The sequence below is a fragment of the Rhinolophus hipposideros genome, assembly GCF_964194185.1.
Source record: "Rhinolophus hipposideros genome assembly, chromosome: 21".
In the NCBI taxonomy this organism is placed as follows: Eukaryota; Metazoa; Chordata; class Mammalia; order Chiroptera; family Rhinolophidae; genus Rhinolophus; species Rhinolophus hipposideros.
The window spans coordinates 7,841,185-7,864,267 of NC_138067.1; the positions used below are offsets into that span (position 1 = coordinate 7,841,185).

At 52.9% G+C, this 23,083-nt stretch overlaps 1 protein-coding gene across 2 annotated transcripts; it reads right to left on the bottom strand.

Moving 5' to 3' along the window:
- Window positions 1–2,265: 2,265 nt before the first annotated feature.
- Window positions 2,266–5,261, bottom strand: IRX3 (iroquois homeobox 3). Of its 2 annotated transcripts, XM_081031257.1 has the most exons (4): window positions 4,643–5,261; window positions 3,372–4,473; window positions 3,140–3,206; window positions 2,266–2,677 (listed from the first exon to the last, which is right to left on the bottom strand). In XM_081031257.1, the coding sequence occupies exons 1-4, from the start codon at window positions 4,907–4,909 to the stop codon at window positions 2,623–2,625; spliced, it is 1,491 nt and encodes a 496-aa protein (XP_080887383.1). In that variant the 5' UTR covers window positions 4,910–5,261; the 3' UTR covers window positions 2,266–2,622. The 2 variants fall into 2 exon arrangements, with proteins under 2 accessions (XP_080887383.1, XP_080887382.1); XM_081031256.1 differs by lacking the exons at window positions 2,266–2,677; window positions 3,140–3,206 and having other exon boundaries at window positions 3,229–4,473; window positions 4,643–5,041.
- Window positions 5,262–23,083: the final 17,822 nt, after the last annotated feature.

A 23,083-nucleotide genomic window follows, 5' to 3' on the forward strand; every position in this document is an offset into this window, starting at 1 on the left:
GGGGTTTCCTCCCACTCTCCTCTGGCTCCCACACACACTGCCCTTCCAGTGGGCAGGATTGGTCTCACCCAAGGACCGTAATCTCTGGAATGGGATGGGCTGAGGAGTGGACAGAACCCCAGGGTTTTCACTGGAGAGGGACCAGGGACAGGTAGTCAGACCTTTCCAAGCTCCACCTGAGCCCTACACATCCAGCTCCCTCTGCACAGAAGCATTTCCTCCCCACCTGGTGGAAGGTAAGTGTGGAGAGGATGCCTGGCTTCTGCCATCACCCCCTGTCCCTGCTGCACCCCTGCCTGGGAGTTCCTTTTCCTTGGTGGAGCTGGGTCCTGAGATACCTCGATGCAGACACCTTACTATTATGGCTGATGGGAAGGGGAGGGGCAGAATACTGGTGGGAGCTTGAGAAGAGGGGTCTGAGAGTCTAGAATATAATTGGAAGATGAGGGTCATTTACCGTCACCTCACATGTCAGCACCCAACATCCTTTGTCTCATTCTCACAACTGTCCTGGTAGGTCAGCATCATTATTCCCATTTCACAGATGAGGAAATAGGGCACAGAGTCGTGAATTAGCAGCTCAGGGTTTCCCCGGAAGCGGGGTGTACGTGGTCTGTCCTGCAGTGAAGCTTGTGAGGCACTAACTACCTAGCTGAGGAGCTCTCAGGGGTCTTGTCCTCGTGGAGATACTCATGCCAACCAGAGGCCTCTCCGTTCCAGAGCCAGAGCTGAACCATAGTCTGTGCCTGTGACCAGGGAAGGAGCCCAAATCCCAGGAAAGAAATTAATAAAGCGTGGAGAGAGGAGGGAGCCTTGGGGTTGTCTGTGGCCTCCGGGAAGAGTGAGCTCCAGCTTCTGAGACTTTGTTTGCCTTGTGTCCTGGGTGTCCCCCGCCTGTTTCATTCGGACTCTGAGCCCCAGGTGCTCATTGATGCAGGTGGAACCACACACCCTCCTTCCCAGTTGCCCCTGGGACGCTGCCACACTCTGACTGCCTCTGGTTGGGGTCCCCATGTGGCATTGGCAGCTGTGCCCACATGGATCGGTCCTTGCTGGACTCCTTCCACTCCCTCTGAACCTCGAAGGTATGCAATATGACATGTGTTCTGTGGCTTCGGGTGTGCAAGCTCTTCTCAAACCTCCTCTGGGACCCGTGAGATTGTCACATGCCATACTATTTGGGACAAACACCTGGCATCTGGCCGCCCTATAAATTTACTAACTAAACGTGGGGAGGGAGATATATAAAAGGTGCCCCCAAGGTACCCCAAGGCGTCACTTTTCCGGCATTCCCTACAACTTCAAGTTAAAGTTGGTCAAGGGCTGGCGGACTGAAAGAAAAAGAGGGTGGCTGAGGGGTCTCCTAGCCCTGGCCTGGCTGGAGTGGCCCTTTTGTCCTGTAGAGGGAGCTCCAGCCCCAAATTTCCCTGCTTCCTCCCCAGGCCCGCTTGGCCCTGTCGGGCCTGGAGCCTCAATCTGGGATCTGTTCCGAGGCCAGAACCCTTACCACCCCACCCCGGCACCGGCACCGCCGAATGCTGCCCTTACAGGGCACCTTAGGAAAACCCACTGAGGTGCCAAGACTCACAGACGCCACCAGGGCCCTCCACTCAATTCGGGCTGGGAGCAGTCACCAGGAGGAAAGGATGTGGATCCCTAGGCTCCCCGCTCCTGCATGTCCCCCCTACTCACAGCCACCCCACATCCTTGCTTCTAGAAGGAGGAGTCTGTGGGTGTAGTGTGGTTGGAGGAGGGCTTGAAGCTGAGCTTGCACAACCCCTTATATAAGGCTGAGCAAACCTCAACGGTGCCGATGTAAGAATGGGGGCGTGGGAGGGGTGAGAACCTCCCGACATTCCCCCCTCCACACACACACATGCCCAGGCCCTTCTCTAAGTCTCTAAGTCTCTATTGTCCCCAGAGGGCACCCCAACACCTCGGGGTTGCGCCAGTGGACCTGTAGGTAGGGTCCAGTTTCCTATCTCCTTGTAGAGAATCTTGCCGCAGTTGCCCACCTGTCTCCTCTGCCTCTTCTCTTGGCACCTTAGGTTCTTCTCCAGCCACCTTTTTTCCAGCACCGCGCCAAGCGCTGCCACTTCTGACCTCCTTGGCCTCTGCTCTCCTCAGACCACACTGTCCAGACTCGTCTCTCCTTTTCTGATGATGCCGGAGACTCTTCAAACGTGGGCACTGGGGTAGGATGGAGTGGGGGACAAAACAGAACAAAAACAGCAAACAGATCCGTCTGGGGGCAGACAGGAGGGTTATAGTCAAAGTGGCAACAGCTCATTTATTTAGCCAAAAATAGATACTTTCTTGTACAATTTGGTTCACACATATGTACATTTTTTGTATATACAAAAAAGTCAGACACGCTTATTCTCACTGAAACTCCACCCCCCAATATCAACCGCACAAACCAACCTCACAAACTCAGCTAACGTGGGGTACAGAAGCGACTTGGGGAGGACCGAGGGGCACTTGTTTTATTTCTTTTTATTTCTTTTTTGTTTAGTTTTCTTTTTTAGGTATTCATACACGGACATGCTTACAAGTCATAACTATACAGAGTGATTTATTTTACAATTATTACAACGATTAAAAAAAATTTTTTTTAAAGAACTAGGATGAGGAGAGAGCGGATAAGACCAGCGCGGCATCCAGGTGGTTCTGGGGCCTGGAAGAGAGAGGCAGTGGTAGCAAAGTAGGCGAGACTTAGGGGTACCCGTTGTTGCCTAGAACTGGGAGACCCAACCTGGGGCGGAGATGGAGGGACAAGGAAGTGTCGCAATGTAAAATGATGTCAGCTGTAGATGTTGGTCTTCCGGTTTGAGTGTGATATGGGCGGGAGGCATCAGGACTGTAGGTTGGGAGCTGGAAGGAGGTGGGGATCCAGGGGCCTGCTGCCTCGCAGGGTGCGGGGTCCCACAGCGCCAGACCCTGGGCGGCACCCAGGGTCCTGGACTGAGACAGGGCAGTCGAGCCATCTCTGGGCCCGTGGGGACAAGAGAGGAGTGTGTTTCTTCCCCTTTTTAAAAGCAACTCCCAGCTGCGATTCGAGGGGCAAACTCCCGAGTTTGCTCGGTTCTTTCCTTCCCGCCTGCCTGTCCTGCCACCCACCCACCTCCGGGTCTCTTACCGCCTGGGCACCGGCTGGAAAGCTGTCTTGAGTAACTTTTTCTCCACTTCCAAGGCACTACAGCGATCTAAGGGAAGCGAGGGAGAAAAAGGAGGCCTTTAGAGTGCTCCGTTCGGGCACTCGGGCCGCGGGAGGTAAGCGCCCCGCGCCCCCGGGCCCTGCCCGGCTCCGTCTGCCCCAGTGAGTCCCCCGGAGCCCGTCCTTCCCTCCGCACCCGGCCCTCGGCAGTCACCTGTGCCGCCCTCCGGCTCCGCCGGCCGAGCGAAGGCAGTGGCGGCTGGGTGGCCCGTGGTTCCGGGAAGGCCCAGCAGGTGTGGAGGGGGCGAGCTGAGCAGGGAGAGCGGGTGCGGGCGTGGGCCGGGCTGCGGGCCTGGGAACGGCCTGTTGGTCCAAGCGGGGAACTTGCCCAGTGGCGCCGAGACGAGTCTGTGGGCCGCGGCGGGGGAGAGCTGCAAGGCTGGGGGCGCGACGGCTGCCCCGGGGGGAGAGCCCCCGGCGCCCGGAGGCGAGCGGCGCGGGTTGTCCGGGCTTGTGGCCGTCTCGGCGAGGGACCAGATCTTGGGCTTCTGCAGGGCAGAGGCGGGACGTGCTGCGGGAGCGCAGGGGTCCAGGCCCGCGGGGGGCGACGGCGAAGACTGCGGGGCCGCGGCCACGGCTGGTGGCGCTGGGGCCAGACTCAGCGCCGGCAGTGGACGCTCCTCCACGCCCTCGGAGCTGTCGTCCGAGTCGCTGTTCTTGGAGTCTGAAATGCGTCCCAGGCCGAGGTCGCCGTCCCCGCGCGCCGCCGCCGCAGCCAGGGCCAGCTCAGGCCCCGCAGCTGCGCCGTCTAAGTTCTCCAGATCGATCTCCTCGTCGTCGTCCTCGGACACCAGGCCCTCAGCCCCCGCGCCCTCCTCGCCCGCCAGCTCCTCCTCCTCCAGCTCCAGTTCGCGTTTGCCGTCTTCTTCGTCCTCCTCCTCCTCCTCCTCCTCGCGCTCGCTCCCATAAGCGTTGCCCTCCTCGTCGGTACGGCTGCGGGGCGCCCAGGTCATCTTGTTCTCCTTCTTGAGGCGCCGGCGCGCGTTGGCGAACCAGGTGGACACCTGGGTGAGGGTCATCTTGGTGATAATGGCCAGCATGATCTTCTCGCCCTTGGTGGGGTAGGGGTTCTTGCGGTGCTCGTTGAGCCAGGCTTTGAGCGTGCTGGTGCTCTCCCGGGTGGCGTTCTTGGGACGGGACGGGTCTCCAAACTGGTACTGGCCGTACGGGTAGAAGGCGGGGTGCGGGTGCGGAAACGCGGTGGCCGCGGCCGGATGCTGCACCCCCGGGCTGTCTTTCAGCTCGTACTGAGCGCCCTGTACGCACACGGAGGAGGAAGGGACACACACGCCGAGGGAGCGCGGGTGAGCCCTGGCCGTCGCCGCCTCCACCCGCCCGGCCTGGGCCCGCTAGTCTGCTCCCGCGCGCTCACCTCCTCCGGCACCCCAGCTCCAGATTCCCACCCCGGGCTCCCTGGACGCTTACCAGCTGCGGAAAGATGGGCAGCTCAGCAGTGTAGGGCAGGAAGGCGCCGTAGCCTTGGGCGGCGGCGGCCGCTGCTGCCGCCGCGGCGTAGGGCGCCCCATACACGGACGAGAGCACGTTGGACAGGGACCCCGAGGCGGCCAGCTCCGAAGCTCCGGTTCCCGGGCCGCCCCGGGCCCCAGCGCTGCCGCCGCCGGCGGCGGCCCCCGGGCGCTCGGGTGGGTAGAGCGGGCGGATGTACTGGTATCCGAGCTGGGGGAAGGACATGGTGGTCCTTGGGGCACCGACGGAGAGGGGGCCCAGCCCCCGGGGCCACCCTGGTCAGCGCCGCCCGCGGGCTCCGGTGCGCATCGGGGGCTGGGCCGGGCTAGCGCCGGGCTGCCTCCTGCGAGCTGGGCTCCAAGTTCCCCTATTGATGTGCTCCGAGGCTGCGGCGGCGGTGGTGGCGCGGCGGCGAGGAGCCAGGTCAGGTCCGAACAGATTGGCGGAGATTCCCGGGGCTCCGGGCTCTGATTGACATTTCTACAGCCCTCAAGCCCCTCCTCTCAGCGCCGCACTCCCTCCTCTCCGCAGCCCGAGCTGCCTCTGCCGGCGCCTGGCTCTTCACTGCCCTCCTCTCCCCCAGCAGCGTGGTGCCTTGCTTCCTCGGCCCTCCCCTGGTTTTCACCCCCCTCCTGCCTTTCCCCTCCCCTCCCCTCCCCTCCCCTCTCTGCTCTCCTCTTCCCCCCAGGATCCTTCCGTTCCTTTGGGCTCTTTCCCTCTCTAGGTGCTGGAAACTCTCCTCTCTCCTTTCCCTTTCTCACGATTCTTTTTCTTCCCCTTTCTGTTCCCTTCACTCTCCTCTCCCTCTCTCTGTCTCTGTCTCCCCCCTACACACACACACACACACACACACACACACACACACACACACACACAGAGCACTGTCCCCACCCCACCCCTGGCCTACGCACTCTGGGCTAAGGCGGCCTAAAGTTGTAGACACTCAGGGTGCTGTGCGGGGGGGTGTGTCCGTATCTGTGTCTGTGTGTCCGTCCCGCCCTCCCTCGCCCTTCCCCAAATCTCAGGTCTGACGTTGCGCCCTCTTATTCGACTTTTCCTTGCGTCTCTTTCCGGAGTCGCCAATCATGGGGCTCCTTAGCAGCGAGGCCGCCCACCCCCGCGGATACCGCGCGCAGGGCGGGGGCGGGACCTGGACCTGCGCTCCCAGTCCCTTCCTGCCCGCTTTGGCCTTTGCGGGGAGGCGGGGAGACGCGCCGACCTGGGTTAGCACCCGGTCAGCTAACCCCTCCCCGCTTCCCGCTCCTGTACCTCTGCCCCCACCCAGTGTGGGGCCTGGGTCGGGACCAGACCTAGGTCCAGGGCAGGCACCAGTGCTTTAGTTGCCCCCCCTCCACCCCCTTCAGCTTGCAACTCAGCCGCCTGCCTGGCCACTCTCAGCAACGTAGGGAGGGAGCTATAAGAGGGTGTGAGGGGTGAGTCGGTCTAGTAGACTTTTCAAAGGCCGTCCCACTGCCCAGGGAGCGAGGCTGCCCCCACCCAAGTGGGCCAGACCCTGAAATTCGCCACTTTACACCGACTCAGTGTCCTGGTGCGAATCCCTCAGTAGAACAGCATTGCGGCCGGCTGGAGGGCTGCAGGGTGGACGTCCCGGGGAGACTGGGGAGCCCTGGGGGGGGGGGGGAATGTGGCGCCTGCTGGCGCCCTAAGTGGTTGTGGGACGGGTTGGAGCCGGGTGGCAGAGGCTCCAGGAACTTTCCCAGTGCGCTTTGGGAAGTTTGTATATAGGAATTTTCAGCCTGTAAAGATCCTTCGTTTCACTACCCCTCCCTTGCTCACAGGTCTCAGCGTCAACCTGTTTTCTTTCTTCGAGGATCCTCCCAAGGTCTTGGGTGGGAATGGGAGGCAAGACTTTCAGTTTTATGGTGGGATACTTCCTAAATCAAACCTAAAATCCCGTATCCGTGCGCCCACCTTCACGGATTAGGGCGTGCCACCAGAGCCGGATTGAAATTCCCCGAATTGCTGCTGCTCTGGGCTAACGCTTTAGGTCGCTGCAGCAACCGGCCAACGCACAGGCCTGGCCTGCAGCGGAGCTCTCGGGGACAACACCTGGGCAGAGACTCTGTTCTAGAGTCGCCAGCCCTGGCTTGGCGGCGGAAACTGTCTGCCGTGTGCTGATTTATAGACGAATCGAATCCGAATTCCAGCAGAGCGGAGAGACCAGACAGTCTGGGCTCCGTCTGTCTCTGCAGCTCTGGGGAGCCCAGTTAGGGAATGAACTCTGGTGAGCACCCACTTTTCATCCCACCTCCATTCCCACCTCTTTCCATCAGTCTTCACACAGGTCTGTGACTCCAGTAGGTGTGAACAAGAAAATTGGGGGGGGGGAGGGAGACAAGGGAAAGTTTGGGGGCCATCAAGTGGGGGGGGTTGATTGGGGAAACGGAAGTGTCACCTTCTCAAATTGGGTCGAGTTGTTCCCCCTAGCCCCTCCCCTTACCTGATTCTGCATGGTGCCCGGAGATGGCCTTAGCTGGAATCTCCCCCAAGGAGGAAATATCAGGGGAAGCTCTGGCTTTGAAATATTTCCCCGGCGCCTGATTTCGTTTCCATTTAAAACTCTCAGCGAAATGGCAAAGGGAATCCTGAGCTCACCTTCTCGTGAAAAATATCGGGGTTATAAAATTGACGGTAACATTTCCCGACGTGTTTCCCAGGTGTCAGACTCAAGCCTCAACCACGGCGAAATTCTAGAGTTTGTACAAAGTGGTGGCACCAGACGAGAACAGAGCCAAGAACTAGATGAAGAGGTGGGAAGACTGCGCTTTAAGTGCCCGGATGTAATGCCCGCAATTTAATTCATCTCTTCCAGGAGTTAAAGAGAAAACAGCGAGCCCCGGGAGATGTTTCTTCCGCATTAATCAGCTATCGACCTAGCCGCGTTGGACTGCAGGAGGCGGGAAACAGTCCAGGAAAGGGACAGGGCTGTTCTCTGGGAACCAGCACCACCAGCACCACTAGCCCAGGGGCGCCCATAGCCCAGAGGGGGAACCTCCACACCCAGACGTGGTGGACCCAAGAATCTTGATTAATTAGATCCCTCCAGGCGCCCCAGGTCCCGAGCCGAAGCAGCCCCTCCACTCGCCTGGTCTCCAGCTTGGAGCAGTCCTGCGCTGGCCCAGGGAGGTCCCTGCCCCACTTTGGGACTCTGCGTCCAAGGGCAGCCTAGACCCCACGCAGCACTGGCTCCCCACCTGCACCGGGTCCGTGGAGCCCGGCTCCAGACTGAACTTGTGAATCTGAGAACAGCCGAACCTTTTCCAGGGATTTTAAATCCAATACATGGGGTCAGAGTGACACAGTCACACAGGGAGGAAAGGCAGGTGCACGGGAAGTTGATTTGGGAAAGGCATGTGCGCAAAGCCATGCGATGCTGCACGCAGAAGCTTCTCCATCATCTCGCCGCCTTCCGACATTCCCAGCCTGCACGCACAGCGCTTGGAGGCTTGCTGTGGACACTCTCATTGTGGCCCAGGGGGTGGGGAGTGCGGGAGAGGGTGTCCAGCGCAGACACTTGGGGCACCCATAGCGCTGGTAAAATGCGCGCCGGGAGCAGTTGCCCTCCGTACGCCCAGGGCCGGGGGCTGTGCCGCACACCGCACAGGAGCTGCGAGTCACCAGGCCCCCTGCCTGCCCCTTCTTCACCCAACCCCACAGTGCGCGCCAGTCCGGGTGGCGGGGGGCACCGCTGCAGCTTCGTGTCTCCCCTGCCGAGGCCCATTTTCTCTCCTTCCCTCCCAGGGCCGAAGTCCCTCGGCTGCTGGGCGGCCCTGCGATCCCTCCGCTTCCCGCAGAAGCCCAGCACACGCTCCCCACCCCCCCACCCCCGCGCTCGGGTTACAGGTTAATGAAATGCTCGTTTTCCTCAGTCATTTGTTTTGTTTTCCTGCAAAGTTCTGATAAGTAGCTAACCAACGAAGCTTGTAATTACAATCTTACAGAAACCGGGCCGATCTGTATATAAATCTCACCATCCAATTACAAGATGTAATAATTTTGCACTCAAGCTGGTAATGAGGTCTAATACTCGTGCATGCGATAATCCCCTCTGGATGCTGGCTTGATCAGATGTTGGCTTTGTAATTAGACGGGCAGAAAATCATTATTTCATGTTCAAATAGAAAATGAGGTTGGTGGGAAGTTAATTTCTCTCCGCTCTGTGAAGCGTAGACAAGAATTTAATGATTTAATTACAGTTGTAAGCCCTTTCCATGAGACTTAAATTGAGCTGAGAATATTTTTTTTCCTTCTCTCTCTCTCCCTCTCTCTCTTCCGCGTTCTCTCTCTCTCCGCTATTAGCAGCCGCAGGGACGCCCAAGTGCTTGGCCTGGTGTTCCGCACAGGGTGGGACTTGCGTCTGGCTGGGAATCCGGACCCCGAGTATCCCAGGAGGTGACCCGGAGCTGGTTGCTGCTGCCCACAGGCCGCCGGGTCCTCAGAGCCTGGCCCTGGGTCCGTAGAAGCGACGGGGAATCTGGGAGAAACTTTGCCAACTTTGCTGTCGGCGAGCGAGAGGCCGTCCGCACGGCCGTGGCAGCGGAGGGCTGAGTGGCGCGGGGTGCGCGTCCCCAGCCAGGCCGGGGCACCAGGGGCGGGCCTGGCCGCCCACGGAGGGGTGCGAGGCTCCCCGGGCGCCTCCCCACCGGGCCGGGACCCTGGGTCTCGGAGCAAGCAGCTCACCAAGCGCGGCGCCCAGAATGGCCTGGAGCGAAAGTCCCTGGCCCTCAGAGCCAGGGGTGTTACTTTTCTTGCCCTCTCCAGGATCCTTTCCCCAACCGACTGGCGCAGTTTCGCTCCCTTCCCCTCCTTTGTTTTTCTCTACTGGTCTGTCTCTCCCACTTTCTAGGTACTTGGTTCGGGGGCATTCAGTTTTCTTCTCTTCCCTACCCTCCCTCGCTGGTTTCATTTTCTTTCCTCTGGACCACTTTTCAGCTCATTTTTCTCAATTTTGCTCCCTCCCTGCCCCCCTCCCCACCCCGACTCTGGGACCGTGTCGCTCTCCGGTATTCTCATTTCTCATTCTTTCTTCCCTCTCTCCCATCCTAATCCTCTCCTATTTCTTCCTTCGATGTCTTGGTCTGTCTCTCAGGTTCATCTCTGCACGCATTTTTCTCTTCTCGTCCTTTCCGGGATCTGTCCCTTTCCCCTGTGGATCAGCTTTCCTGGGACACCTCCCTCCTCATCCATCTCGGCAGATGAGCAAGGCGCCTTATCGGACGCGAGGGAGCTGGGCTATGGGGCTCGGCCAGCCTAGCAGTTTCTTCATGCATATTGAGGAGATGGTAATGAGCGTGTTTGCATTGTTGCATGGAAATGCTGCGTTTCCTGCCGCAGTTCAGAGTGGGTGAGGGTGGCAGGGTGGCGCGGGCCCAGGAGAGCCCGCAGTGGGCACCCAGCCTAGTGTCCGCAGCTGGCCCTCCATGGGTTCCCAGGTGCTCGGCTGGGGAAGGAAGTGACCTAGCTCAGCTCCGGGTCGGGCCTCGCCTCCTTGGGCTTCTCCACAAAGGCCAGTGGGACTCTAGTCATTAAAGCCTCCTTATGGGAACCCTTGCCTCATTCACCTCTGTGCCTTCGTGCTGGCAGCCAATGGGTTTCTGAGCCCCCTCCTCTAATGTGTCCAAGCCCGTGATGGTGTGCCACCAGGAAATTAATGCCTGACAACATCATCTAATGGCTATAAATTGTTTGTGATTCCGAGTGACAGGTGTCACAAGATCAAACGGCCACATTGTGTACCCTGCTCCCCTCACTCCTAGGTAATCTTGGAGGGCGCATTGGCATCTCTTCATCAGGGAAGGTGGCAGGCAGGCCCCTGGGCTCTGGGATCTGGCTCCAGCCTGAGCTCAGCCAGACAGAGCTGACCTGCAGGGCACAGTCATTGGAGAGGAGCATGTCTCTCCCTGAGAAGATGCGAACTCAGGAGACAGGACCCAGGCGTACCTCTCGAAGAGGTGAAGCTTTATGAAGTCAGGAGCATGGAGGGCCAAACTCTGACGTGAACTCAGAGCAAACCAACGTGCTTCTTATTGGGAAATAGGAGGGCATGGAACCCTGCCTGGCTCTGGACACAGTGTGTATGGGGGGGGTACCTCTGGATGTTATTAGACGTTTGCCCTACTCCCTGTATTCCCTTCCAGCTGCATACTAGGAACATTGAGAGTTCCTGGTTCAAAAGCAGAAATTTCAAGATCTGGCTTGGTCTGGAATTGAGTAGTCGTGTTTCTCAAACTTCAAGCCCTCCGTTATCACCTCCACTGTTATTTGCTTAACATTGTCCTTTAAACTGATTCATTTTAAATACTCAAATGCACGCTTTTGAAATGAAAACTTGATACTATTGCTGTAAATTGAAAAGTAGCTATTGCTCACCATAAAAGGAAATTGTAAAAGATAAAAACAACTAAAACCAAGCAATGTTAATACACGTTAAGCCTTGTTGCTTGCTTGGGAATGACTTCTAGAAGTGTGTGTGTGTGTGTGTGTGTGTGTGTAGATCAGCGGTGTTGGAAGTGTTAAACACTGAATTTTTCAATTTTGAGAGAATTGAAAAGGAATTATTTCTCACTATTCAATAATATTAATTAATTATCTGTCTCGACACCACCTAAAGTCATGTTGAGAACGCTAACAGCCATACTGGTTTATGGTTTACTAATGTCATGCTCTGTTGAAGAGTATGTTAAAAATTAAGATAAAAAATAAGATATTGCATTATTATTATCTACCAAATAATTGTGTTAAGCATTTTCAAACAGCATCACATTTAATTCTCACCATAGGCCTGTAAGCGAGAGACTATCCAGGGTGGCCAGGTCTGGTTGTACAGGATGCTCACTGAACAAGGACATCCAGCTGAGGGGCTACGAGGATCTGAAGTCCAGTCCTTCTGTGCTCATCAAGCTGTGTACCTTGTCCTAGGACTACACTGGAGGAAAAGTACCTTTCTCCAATTTGTACAAAGTTGGGGAATGACCTAGCCCTTATCTTAGAGATGGGGAAACTGAGATTTAGAGAGCTTGCCAGAGCCCAGACTGGAACCCCATCTGATATTCTAAACTATGATCCCTCTGGGAAGGAAGGTCAGGGTCTTTGGGGGATTTGGGAAGGTGTTGCTGGGAGTTTGGGAAGGAGATCCAGGAAGACTGGTCCCTGGTTTGACTGAAGGAAAAGAACAACCAGCCTGCTGGGCTTTCTCTTCCCCTTAATCCTCACGCTTCATGCAACTATTTGGAGAGGACCTGGGCAAGACTGTAACTGAGGTCAAGGATCTGTTATCCCTGCTAGGAGCCAGGCTGGGGGAGGGGGAGAAGGGGACCTGGTTTGCTTTGGCCTCACTTTGGGTGCTTGGACCTGTTTCTTGCCTTTTGGGGTTCTGTCTACCTGCATGAGTTTGTAGACCAGCGTTGTGCTTTCTTCCCATTCACACTCTGGAAATTTCAGATTGTTAAAAACAAACTGATGAATTGCATTGCATAAGAGATTGCAAATCAGGGGTTACCTCTGGCTACAGGCATTTTCTGGGGGGCTGTAGGGTCCAAAATACTAAGTTGAGGGGGGTTGTGATTATGGCAAGACGTGCCTTCAGTGAGTGTTGTTGGAGCCCTCACTAGGTTCCCATACAGATGGCTGATATGATTGATGGGCGTGTCACCATGGCAGAGTGCCTCATGCTTAGAAGCACCTCGCACTTGGTTGGATGCTCTGTGGTTGCCATCTTGAAATTCTTACATAACTTTTGAACAAGGGGCTTTTTGCACGGAGCCCTGATGCTTATGTAACTGATCTTGCACACAGTTCTGTTCCTCAGGAGACTTGCAGGCCTGCGAGGCTGCTGCTGGACCCACCATAATTACATCACAGAGCTATACACATTCTGGGGGAGCATTGGGCCTTTGCACATGCTCCCCTGCATCTTGGTCAGGTGGAAGCGTCCAAGAACGTCTGCTTGAAGCTGCAAAGGAAGCCACAGCAGAGGCCATGCCTGCCTTGCACCGTCATGGAAACCCAGAGAGGAAAACCAGCCGGGAAAGCAGGTCCCATGATGCATCTGTTAAGGGAATACCGCTTGGCTTCATTTTCTGCAAGAGGAATAAGGTCTTGAATTCTGAAATATTTTTGAAACCTTTGGAAAATCCCACTTTAATCACCGATGACAGTTTGACATTTTTCCAGCTGCTTAGAAGCAGTAGACAAGTCAAGTTGCTCAGCAGGGCACAGGCTGGCATGCTGGGATAGGTGTGGGTTCTAACCTCTCTCCCCCTCCCTGGCTCCTCGTGGCTTTGAGGAAAAAGGAAGAAAAAAAAGCACAACCCAGGCTCTTGCAGTGTTTGTGCCAGGCTGTGCCATCTGCATTCGGGGTTTACTCCTGAAAGTGAAATCTTAATTGGAAGCTAATCCTTTCCTCTTCCCAGATCTATAGACTTACCTCCTCACCAGCATATGACTCTAGTTGCTTTGGTGTCTTTCCCTTATTAAGTCTACCTCTTGGTCTGGGGGACTGTTTTCTTGGCTCCTCAAGTGCTGGGACAACCCTTTGTTTCCTTATCCATGTCTTCCTCATGCAACCAAGACATGGGGTTATAATCCAGGTCCCATCTTTACCTGGCTTATTGGTTAAAAGTATGTTTTCAAACCCCAGCTTTTCCTTTGACTCTCTGGGGGACCTTGGGAAAGTTACTTGTCCTCTCTGTTCCTCAGTTTCCCCATCTGTAAAATGGCTATAAGAATTAAATGATTTAATACATGTAAAATGTTTAAAACACATAATTTAGTGCTTAGGTTATATAATTATGTATTTAACATATTTAAAAAGACATCTTTCCCATTTATTATTCTGATGGATATACTACCACCTCCATCATCATATTCTCAACTATAAAAGGTAACATATAACACTCACTACTGCCAGGTGCATTTTTAAGCCCTTTACATGTATTACCTCACTTAAACCTCAGAATGATATCATGCAGTAGGAACTATTGTTTCCTTCACTTTATAGATAAAGAAAACTGATGCACAGAGAGATTAAATAACTTGTCTGAGGTCACACAGCTGGTAAGTGACAGAAACAAAATTCATACTCAGGCTTCTAGCTCGAGTCACACCGCACTCTTAGCCACTGTGAGATGCAATGTATTAAATATAACTCGTGTTGCTGGACATTCAGGGTTTTTCTTTCTTCCATAAAATTGCTCCCTTCTTATTGGAGACTACTACACCTACAGGAAAGGCGGGAATCGTCACTGTAGAACTCATTTATTTTCACACAGTGAAAGCACCGTTGTAACCAGCATCCACATTCACAAACAGAAGATGCGCCCCTGAGTCTCATAGTCCATCATTTCCAATGGTACCCACTAGCCCAACTTCCAACAGCATAGATTAGTTTGACCTATTTTTATACTTTCTGAAAACAGAATCATGCAGTGCATATTTTTTAGTTTCTGGCATCTTTTGCTCAATATTACATTTGTAAGATTTATCCCTACCCTTGCTTGTAGATTGTTCATTCTCATTACTGCATAGTGTTCCATGTGCAATTTATCTATCAGCTCTACTGTTAATGGGCATTTGGGTATGAATAGTGCCAGGAATATTCTGGTGCTTGCCTTTTGGTGGACGTAGAGACGCATTTCTGTTGGGTGTGTACGTAGGAGTGGGCCATGGGCCTTGCATACGTTCAGCTGTAGTAGATACTGCCAAACTGTTTGCCAAAGTACTTGCAGGACACGGTGTGGTGGTGTTAGGAGATGAAAATGGGGGTGGACATTTTGTAAGTGATTTCCCTTTCTGAGCATTGACTGCAAAGAGAACGTGACATTTGGACCTAGTGGCAGGCCGAGTCATCAAGGCCCGCCAAAGCTGATTTATGGGGTTTTGTTAAACATCCCACCTTTCTTTAATTTCTGCAGGATATCCTCTTCCTGTAAAGTGGGCCAAAAGGGCAACCCATGCTGGTTTGATGATGTCAATGTTAGAGCCGAAAGGCAGAGGCGTCAGCTAAGGGCAGTGGGGCTGATGCCGGAATAGTTCCCAGGGAGGGCACGAGCTGGGCACTGAGTCCCTCCCACCCTCTGAATCTACTGTGTGTGATTGGGCAGTTCATCTGCTCATCATCAAACATTAAGTGCTCCCTGTGTGGCCAGCCACGGGCTGGACAGTGGGGACACAGTCGCATACAAGGTTGGCTGGGTCCCTGCCCTCTCTCTGAGCTTATGTTCTCCTGGCAGACTCAGATAGAAACACGGACATGAACAAATTTAAATGAGTACTTTCAGAGCATGGCAAGCAAGTGAAAAGAATAAAACAGGGAGAGGGGAAAGCAAGTAACTGGGGTGGGAGGTGGCACTGGCACCAACCCAGGGAAGGCTGGTGTGAAGACGTCGTTCATTGGCATAGAAGTATCTGCTGAGCCGGACCAGCCTGATGGGCACGCGACTGGCGCACTTGCTTTGATGCTCTGCTGTCGCTGTCCTGAACGTCTTAACCGTATTTGAACAAGGGGCCCCCATTTTCATTTTGCCCTGGGCCCTGTGGATCACGCCGTCAGTCCTGTCAGGTTGTTGAGGTCACCATCTCTCCTGGGGTGGAGAACAAAGAAACTGCGTGTAAAACACCCTCAATAGCTACCCCCTGAGGGTGTCCTCAGTTTCCCCTCACCCCCGCCCCTGCGCTCTCATTTCTCTGCATCTTAAAGATTCTGAACCTGGCTCTGAAGCTTTGGTGAGTGCAAATCAGGATCCAAATGGAACAGCTGCTTTTGATGTGGGCTTTTCATGGCTTAGAAATCCTGCAGTTCCCGTCCCTGGGTGATTAATGATGGTGGGGGATTTCTCCATTGTGCAAGCCAGAAGGAAGGAAGAGCACTTTCAAAGGAGAGGGGGTGCAAGTGCTGGGCCCTTGGACTTCGAGGCCCCCAGGGAGGGTTAACCCTTCGGCAGAGGGCCTGCTTGGGAGCTTTGGGGAGCCGGAGGGGCTTGTTGGGCTATGCCCCTAGGTCATCTCTGTTGCGCTTTCATGACCCAGCCACGACACCAAGTCCAGCTGAGAAGCTGCTGAGGATTTGAGACCCCAGCAAGATCCAAATCCTGGACTAAGTCCACAAGGAGGTTCCCAGCATCCCGGCAAACCCAGTGTCCCAGCAGGGACCAGGACAACAGCAGACAGGGCCCCTCCAAGTCTGAGAGGGACCCCACTTCTGTTGTCATGAGCTCCTCCATCATTCCAGAGAATGAAGAATTTTCAAGATAAGGTTCCAAAAGGTCGTGGTTTCTTTAGGCATTTGCCACCAATAAATGAGTGTGTTTAACAAACACACAGAATGTCCCTCAGTGTAATTCTGTTAGATAGGATTTTCATATTCCTATTCCCCTTTCTACTTATAATTTGTTAGCTAATTGATGGGGGACGAGAGTGTGTGGATACATACCCCATCTCGTGGGATAAACACCTGCGCCGTGATTCTGAGGCATGTTCTCCATGGTTCCTCCGAGGGCCCCAGGGGATCGAGTCACTGACACGTGTGTAAACGGCTTTCCTCCCTTTCCTGCCTCCCTTTCGCCACTGCCCCACTGTGCACCCAAGTCCCGTTGTCAGCCTCTGCTTTGGGGCACCTGCTAGGACACTGCCCTAGCCACTTGGATCTACCACACCCGTCCAAGAACCCCAGGTCGTCCTCCAGTCCTCAATTTGCAATCCCAAATAATTTTTTTAAGTATTGGCAATGACAAGCTCTGAGACCTTCGGCAAGTCACTCTACCTGTGACGGGGCGAAATTTTCCTCCTGTAATGCGAAATAACATTAAGTTAATAACACCCACGTCTCCACTTTTTCAATATGGCTGTGAACGTGCAGTGCCACAATACCTGGGGAGAGAATAAAGATGAGGGGTGTTGCGAAGTTGGGTGGCGGGTTCCTGCTCCAGTGGGTCTGTGAGATCCCTTCCCACTTCTGGTAGCAGCAGTCCCACTTTCTTGAGGAATAACATCCTTCTCAACCTCAAGCTGTGCTTTGGGATGGCACAGATCCTGCCTGGCTCCCGAGGCCAATATGTGGCCGCGGCCTCACTGCTAAGTTTCTTCCTTGCTGGCGACATTGAGTATAAGACCCAACTTAGTCCCATGATACTAACTTCTGTTGTTGTTGGCTTTTTTTCCTTTTTTCCTTTCCCCCCCTCCCCTGAAACTATTGAGAAAAAGAGATTCCCTTCCTGTTATGGGAAGCTGAACTTGTGGGTTACAGACATGGAGGTGAGGATGGCCATCTTGCTACCACAAAGGGTGGATTCAGTTACATAAGGGAAAGAACACAGAGAATGGGTGAACTGAGACAAGTGGGAGGGGCTGGGGAAAGAGAAGGAGACAATGAGCTTGTGATGACATCGTTACTCTCTGCTGGAGGTCCTGGATCCAGCCATGCCTGAAATCCATACCATTTCCTTAATTGCTTAAGTCAGTTTGAGGTGGGTTTCTGTTTCTTGTAACCAAGAGGCCCAACCAGCTAGGTGTTAGGTGGTTAATATTTGATGTCTTTTTCAGTTCTACCTCTCCAGCCAAATCGTGAGTTCCCCAAAGGCAGGAACCAGGCTAGATGTTTCTGTGGTCAGTAGGTTTTAAGGTCCATATTGACTGGTGACTGGGCAGAACATTGAATATAGTGACAAAAGGACTGCTGGATTGGAGGGAGGGAGGCAAGTACCTGGAGACAAGGCAGGCTGATCGCTGACTCATTCCCACATTACTGTACATCTGTCTAGAGGCTGAGGCGGTTGCAGTGGGCAGTCCAGACACAGCATTTCTGCCCTCCTGGGGCTCACAGGTGAGTGAGGCAGGGAAATAGGTATTAAACAAGTCATCGCAGCAATAACATCCCGTGTTTCCCTGAAAATAAGACCTCGCTGGACAATTAGCTCTAATGTGTCTTTTGGAGCAAAAATTAATATAAGACCTGGTATTATATTGTATCATATTATGTTATTATATTATATTATGATATGATATGATATTATATATTATATTATACCCGGACTTATAGTAAAATAAGACTGTGTCTTATATTAATTTTTGCTCCAAAAGACGCATTAGAGCTGATGGTCCGGCTAGGTCTCATTTTCGGGGAAGCACGATATTACAGATATAGCTATGGGTTATTTGCATGTGTGTGCACACATTCCCCCTAAGGTCCTCCTGAATGAGTTGGTATAAGTTGTTGTAGGAAGGTTGGGGTTACTCTGGGTGCTCCACGGAGAAGCTTGAGAAGCATGTTGGGTCATCCGGTAGAGCAACGTGGACAGGGCACCCCAGCCATCAGATTGCTTGTATGGAAGAATGTGTTCTGGTGTCTTCAGCGTCATTTGCTTATGGCCTGAAATGGCAAGAATGCCATTGCAGTGGGTTGCTTAGACAGCTTGCTAAATTCCGGCAAGGGAAAAGTCAAGCCTCACAGTGACCTGTCGGCACGATTCTGCTCTCTTTCCCCCAGACTTGCTTTCTTCCTGCCAGGAGGCCAGGGCTGCTGGAAGGTGAAGGTGGAACAGCACCAGGCATTGGCTGATCTTCCTGTTGGCATGAGGCCTGGAAGAGGAGGTGCTCTGTGGGTGAGGACGAGGGAGAGTGTGTCATACCTCTCCCATGACTGGTCACCTCGAGTGGGTGTTTATTCCCACGGGCAGAAGGCATGTGCCTAATTGCCATCCTGAGCAACAACCCTCCCAGACTCCCTGCACGCACTTCGTGCCAGAGAAGAAACATGGTGCCCCATGGCCAAAGCCCTGGAGGGACAGGAAGAGGACGGGGGAGTGGAGAGGTTCCGAGCAAGGGCTTTGGATTCAGGCAGACCTGGATCCTCGCTCTGTCCCTTACTACCTGGGTGACATTTGAGAAGTCACTTAGCCTCCCTGTGCCTCCATTTCCTTGCCTATAAAATAGGGAACTTTTGCAGGGTTTTCCCACCAACGTGGTAGCTAATGACGGTGATCCCTGGGACAGGGGGATTCGAATGAGGTTAATTTCCTTTATTTTCTGTATTTTCCAATTTTTGTACAATGACTATGTCAATCTTTTGAACTCAGAGAAAAACAATAGGTGCTATTAGAAAATGGAAAGGCAGTTTCTGAAAGACTGGAGAACATGGGGTAAGAGGACAGAGGAGGAGAAAGAGAGTGGGACTCAGAGGCAGCCAGCAGCAGTTTGGTGCCCTGGGCCCAAGGAATGACGAGAAGCATCAAACTTCTTTGGGGGCACCTTGGCAGCCCAAAGGTCCGAAGTGTGCCATGGGAGCCTAGGCTGGGGTGGGAGGCCACTTCTCAGCACCCTGAGTGCAGGAGAAGGGGCTGATGCTGCACTCGCCATCAGGAGGGGGCGACATGGGAGTGCAGGAGGGGCACTGAGAAGGATGGGGAGAGGACCAAGCCACGAGGAACGGAGGAGAGACCCCACAGACAGATTCCCACACCAGAGGAGGGCTTGGACCCAAAGGAGGACATTCCCTCACGTGGCTTTTAAAAGGAGAAAGAGAAAAACTGGAACACACCCAGAACTCCAGGCATCTCTAACCATCCTCGTTTCCTGATGGAAGCCAGCCTCTCTTGGTCTGTGAGGAGGGAGCCCTGAGAGGGAAAGCAGTTCTGTCCCAGTTATTGCCATAAACCCAGCATGTGGCACACGGGAAGTGTCCAAAAATATTATTCAGCTGTTTTAACCAATATGTAAACTGGGGCCTGGTATGGCCTAGTCTTACCTCAGTCATATTGTATTTAAGGAAACAGAGTGCCACACGTGAGTGAATTCATATGGGTCTTGCATGACTCAGCATGATAATCTCAAGATTCATCCATGGTGTCACAAATGGCAATATTTCATCTTTTTCATGGCTGAGTGGTATTCCATTGTATATATGGGCCACATCTTCTTTATCCAGTCGTCTATTGAAGGACACTTTGGTTGTTTCCATGTCTCGGCCACTGTGAATCATGCTGCAGTGAACATAGAGGTACAAATATATGTGTTTTCAAAATTTTCAGGTAGATGCCCAGAAGAAGTGTTTAATAATAAAGAAACGGAGTCCAATATGATAAATACACATCATTTGAAAAGGACACTAATTTGTGATTCTGAAAACACTTGTATGTGGATCCTATTCATAACCTAGAGTGACACTTCTTAAATCCCCCTTTCCCTCTTGTCTTGTTCTCCCACGTCCTGCTCCTGCTATGGGGGTGCTCCCCCTCCCCTTGCCCCCAAATCTGTTCAGCATCTCCAACCTACACGGCATTTCCTCTTACTCCTTTCCACATGTCACACTTCATTGCGTCTCTGCCAGATGTCCTTGGAATTTCTGCTCTGGCCAAAGAACAAGCAAGAAGGGTTGGAGAACACGTGAACTCTTTTCATTCTCTACAGAAGGATTCATGCAGAGATCAGTGATGAAATGAACCGACAGAGACCGTGGCTAACAAAAGGATCTGGATTCAGATCCCGGACCCTCTTCTTGTTCACCACGTGACTTTGTACGAGCTATGAAACTCATTGAAATGTCAGTTTCCTTGTGAGCAAAATGGGGAAGTAATGTCCTTGCTTCAAAGAGTGGTTAGGATCAAATGAGTGAATTAAGTGAGATGCTCTAACCGTGCAGAGTGTTTGTTTAATCATCACCATGTGGAAATTTGTTTGGAAACGTGAGAAAAAAAAAAAAAGCCTGTTGCCCCTCTTCTACCCAGGAAAGAGGTGACCAGACTCAATTTGGCTGGAGTCCTTTTGTCTCCAATCTGGGGACTGAGGTTGGTCCAGTCCAAAACTCCATCTCTCCCGCCTGCCCTGAACTTGTGGTGCGGTGGCATTGGTGGTGACCAAGAGCAGTGGGCCACGGACCTGCTGGGAGTGGTGTGCAAGGCCAAGACCCGTCCTCACTCCATCCTCCAGCAGTGACAGGGCCAGCCCGAGCCAATGGCTCAGGTAGCCAGGGGTGGGGGTCTTTCAAATTGATTAGTTTTGAAATCTGGGGGGAAAGTCATGTTTTATTATTGTCTATGTGTTGCTGGAGAAAAGGAGGAATCTTGTGTGTTTTTACCCCTGCCTCATGGGTTTGTGTGAGTGTGTGTTGCTGCAGAGACCTGACTCTCTCCTTCTTTGTCACAAAGTCCCCAGGGATGTCCTGGCGACATTCTCATTGGGGTCCCAAGGGTGAGCAAGACATTTGTGTCAGATGGAACACACTGCAGTAACTTGTGGATAGACTGTGTTCTTCTTTTTCCAGTTGATTTGCTAATGTCTGCAGGGATTCTTTTAGCGCCAGTTGTGAGTTCTTCTAGATCAGGAAGTGGGGAGACCAAGCCCTGGCAGAAATTACTTCCTCTGGAGTAAACTTGATTGGAATTCTGAGAAAGTAAAGGCAATTTGAGACTTAGAAAGAGAGGTAAACAATGGGCTAAACAGCAAATTGAGGTTTTTTCCCCTCCCTCTCTCTCATTCTTTTGGCTTAATTTTTCTCCCTGTCTTTCCCGGGTTCCTTGTCCCATTTCTCTCTGCCAAGCTGTTTCTATTTTTTACTTAAAAACCCAGTTCAAACCTCTAGCCCTTCAGGGAACTCTGATTATTTCTGGTTAAAATCTTGTCTTAGCCTGGACTCCCCCCAAAGCAGATCCTAAGGCAAAGGCTGATGTGTAGGTAGTTGATTTGGGAAAATCCCATGGAGCAGGAGCGCAGGATGGAGCAGGGGTGTGTGGGGTGGGGTGGGGTGGGGGTGGGAAGGGGCAGGTGGAACAGGGAGCCAGGAGAGCCAACACGGGGCTGCCTTATGAAACATGTCTCAGTACTGTCCCCTGGAGTGCAAGGGGAAGCTTTTTCTCATCAGTTTCTACCCCTGTTGGTCAAGGTGCTCCCTGGTATTTAGGGGTGTGCATGCCTGGGGAACATTGAATGAGTTCCTACAGGCCTGAGACACTCCACAGTGTCAGAGAAACCCTGGGGCAGGAAGCAAGACAAATATGGTGGAGTCTTGACCTTGCAAGGGGCTGTCTGCTTGTTAGGGCCAGAAGCTGCTTGTAGCCCGTATGGAACCAACCTCCACGACAGTGGCTGGAGTAAGAGGGGCCCAGAAGTGCCCCGTCGAGATCTTTAGAGGTCCAAAGCTCAGATGTGCATTCAGGAATGTAATGCCTCATTGCAAACAGTGCTTACAGCATAAGAGAATGCAAGCAACAAGGGCCTGAGTTCAAACACCCACCGGGTCTTAGTGATTTCTGAAATCTTAGAGCATCTGTTGAGTGCCTTGCGTCTGTTCTCTAATTTTGGGTGCTCCTGCTCTGCTCATACCCTAAACACAAGCTCAGCCTGCCTGCTGGGTCTGACCGCTAGGCCAGACCACGGCCAAGACCACACCCACTATTGAGAGCATGTACCTCACAGATGGGCTCCGAGGATGGCATTAGCTCATGTATGCTCCTGGTACATAATAATTGCTACCCACTCAGCGTCACTGGCTTTTTCAGTTATGTCATTATTGTCTTTGTTTTGGAGTCCTGGATATTATTGAGTACTGAGAGAAAGGGTTAAAAACAGCCCTCTGATGGGAGGGAGGGAGGGTTAGTTCCTGGGCTAGTGAAATGTCTATATATCATGAATAGTAAATTAGTATATATATTTAGTTGGATTCACTATGAGTTTTTCTGGGTCACTAGCATGGGCTCAGGACTGTGTGGGACACAGTGGAATGCAGAAGAGCCTGCGACAGCAGAGGCCGTTGGTGCCCCCTCCCCATGTCCCCACCGGCTACCCCAGAGGTCACCTGCAGCCTGTGTGGACCATTCGTGGACAGTGGCTTCCTCACCTGAGCACTGGCCTCTCCTGCCTGAGGACTCCTTCCGGCTGAAGGAGCATGCCCAGTCTCTGGGTGGAGGTGGTGGGGAAATGCCCATTTCCGTCACCCCTTCGTGGGCTGCTCCTAGCTATGCTGTGTGCACTCAGAAGGTCCCGGGCAGGACTGAGCCCTGGTTGTCCACGGTGCAACCCACCTTTTCTGGGCTTCCTTCCCTCTCTGTCTCACTGCCCACTCTTTTGCTGTGCTTCCTAGGGTCATGGTATCACACAGGATACTTTAAAAAATCATTTTAGAAATTTCGTTCTGATTAGAGAAGTCACTCTTCTCTAATAATGTTGGAATTATTACCATAATTATTGTTGGAATTATTACAATAATGATTACAATAATTCCAACATCACAAAAAATGCATAGCATAGGAAATACTAGTTCCTTTAGATATCAGACACCTGCCCCTTCAAGCCATAACTACGAGTATTCTTTACAGTTTGGTGAACTCTTTTCCAATGTCTTTTCCATGCTTTAACAAAGATAACAATATTTATAATTAAAAAATGGAATCA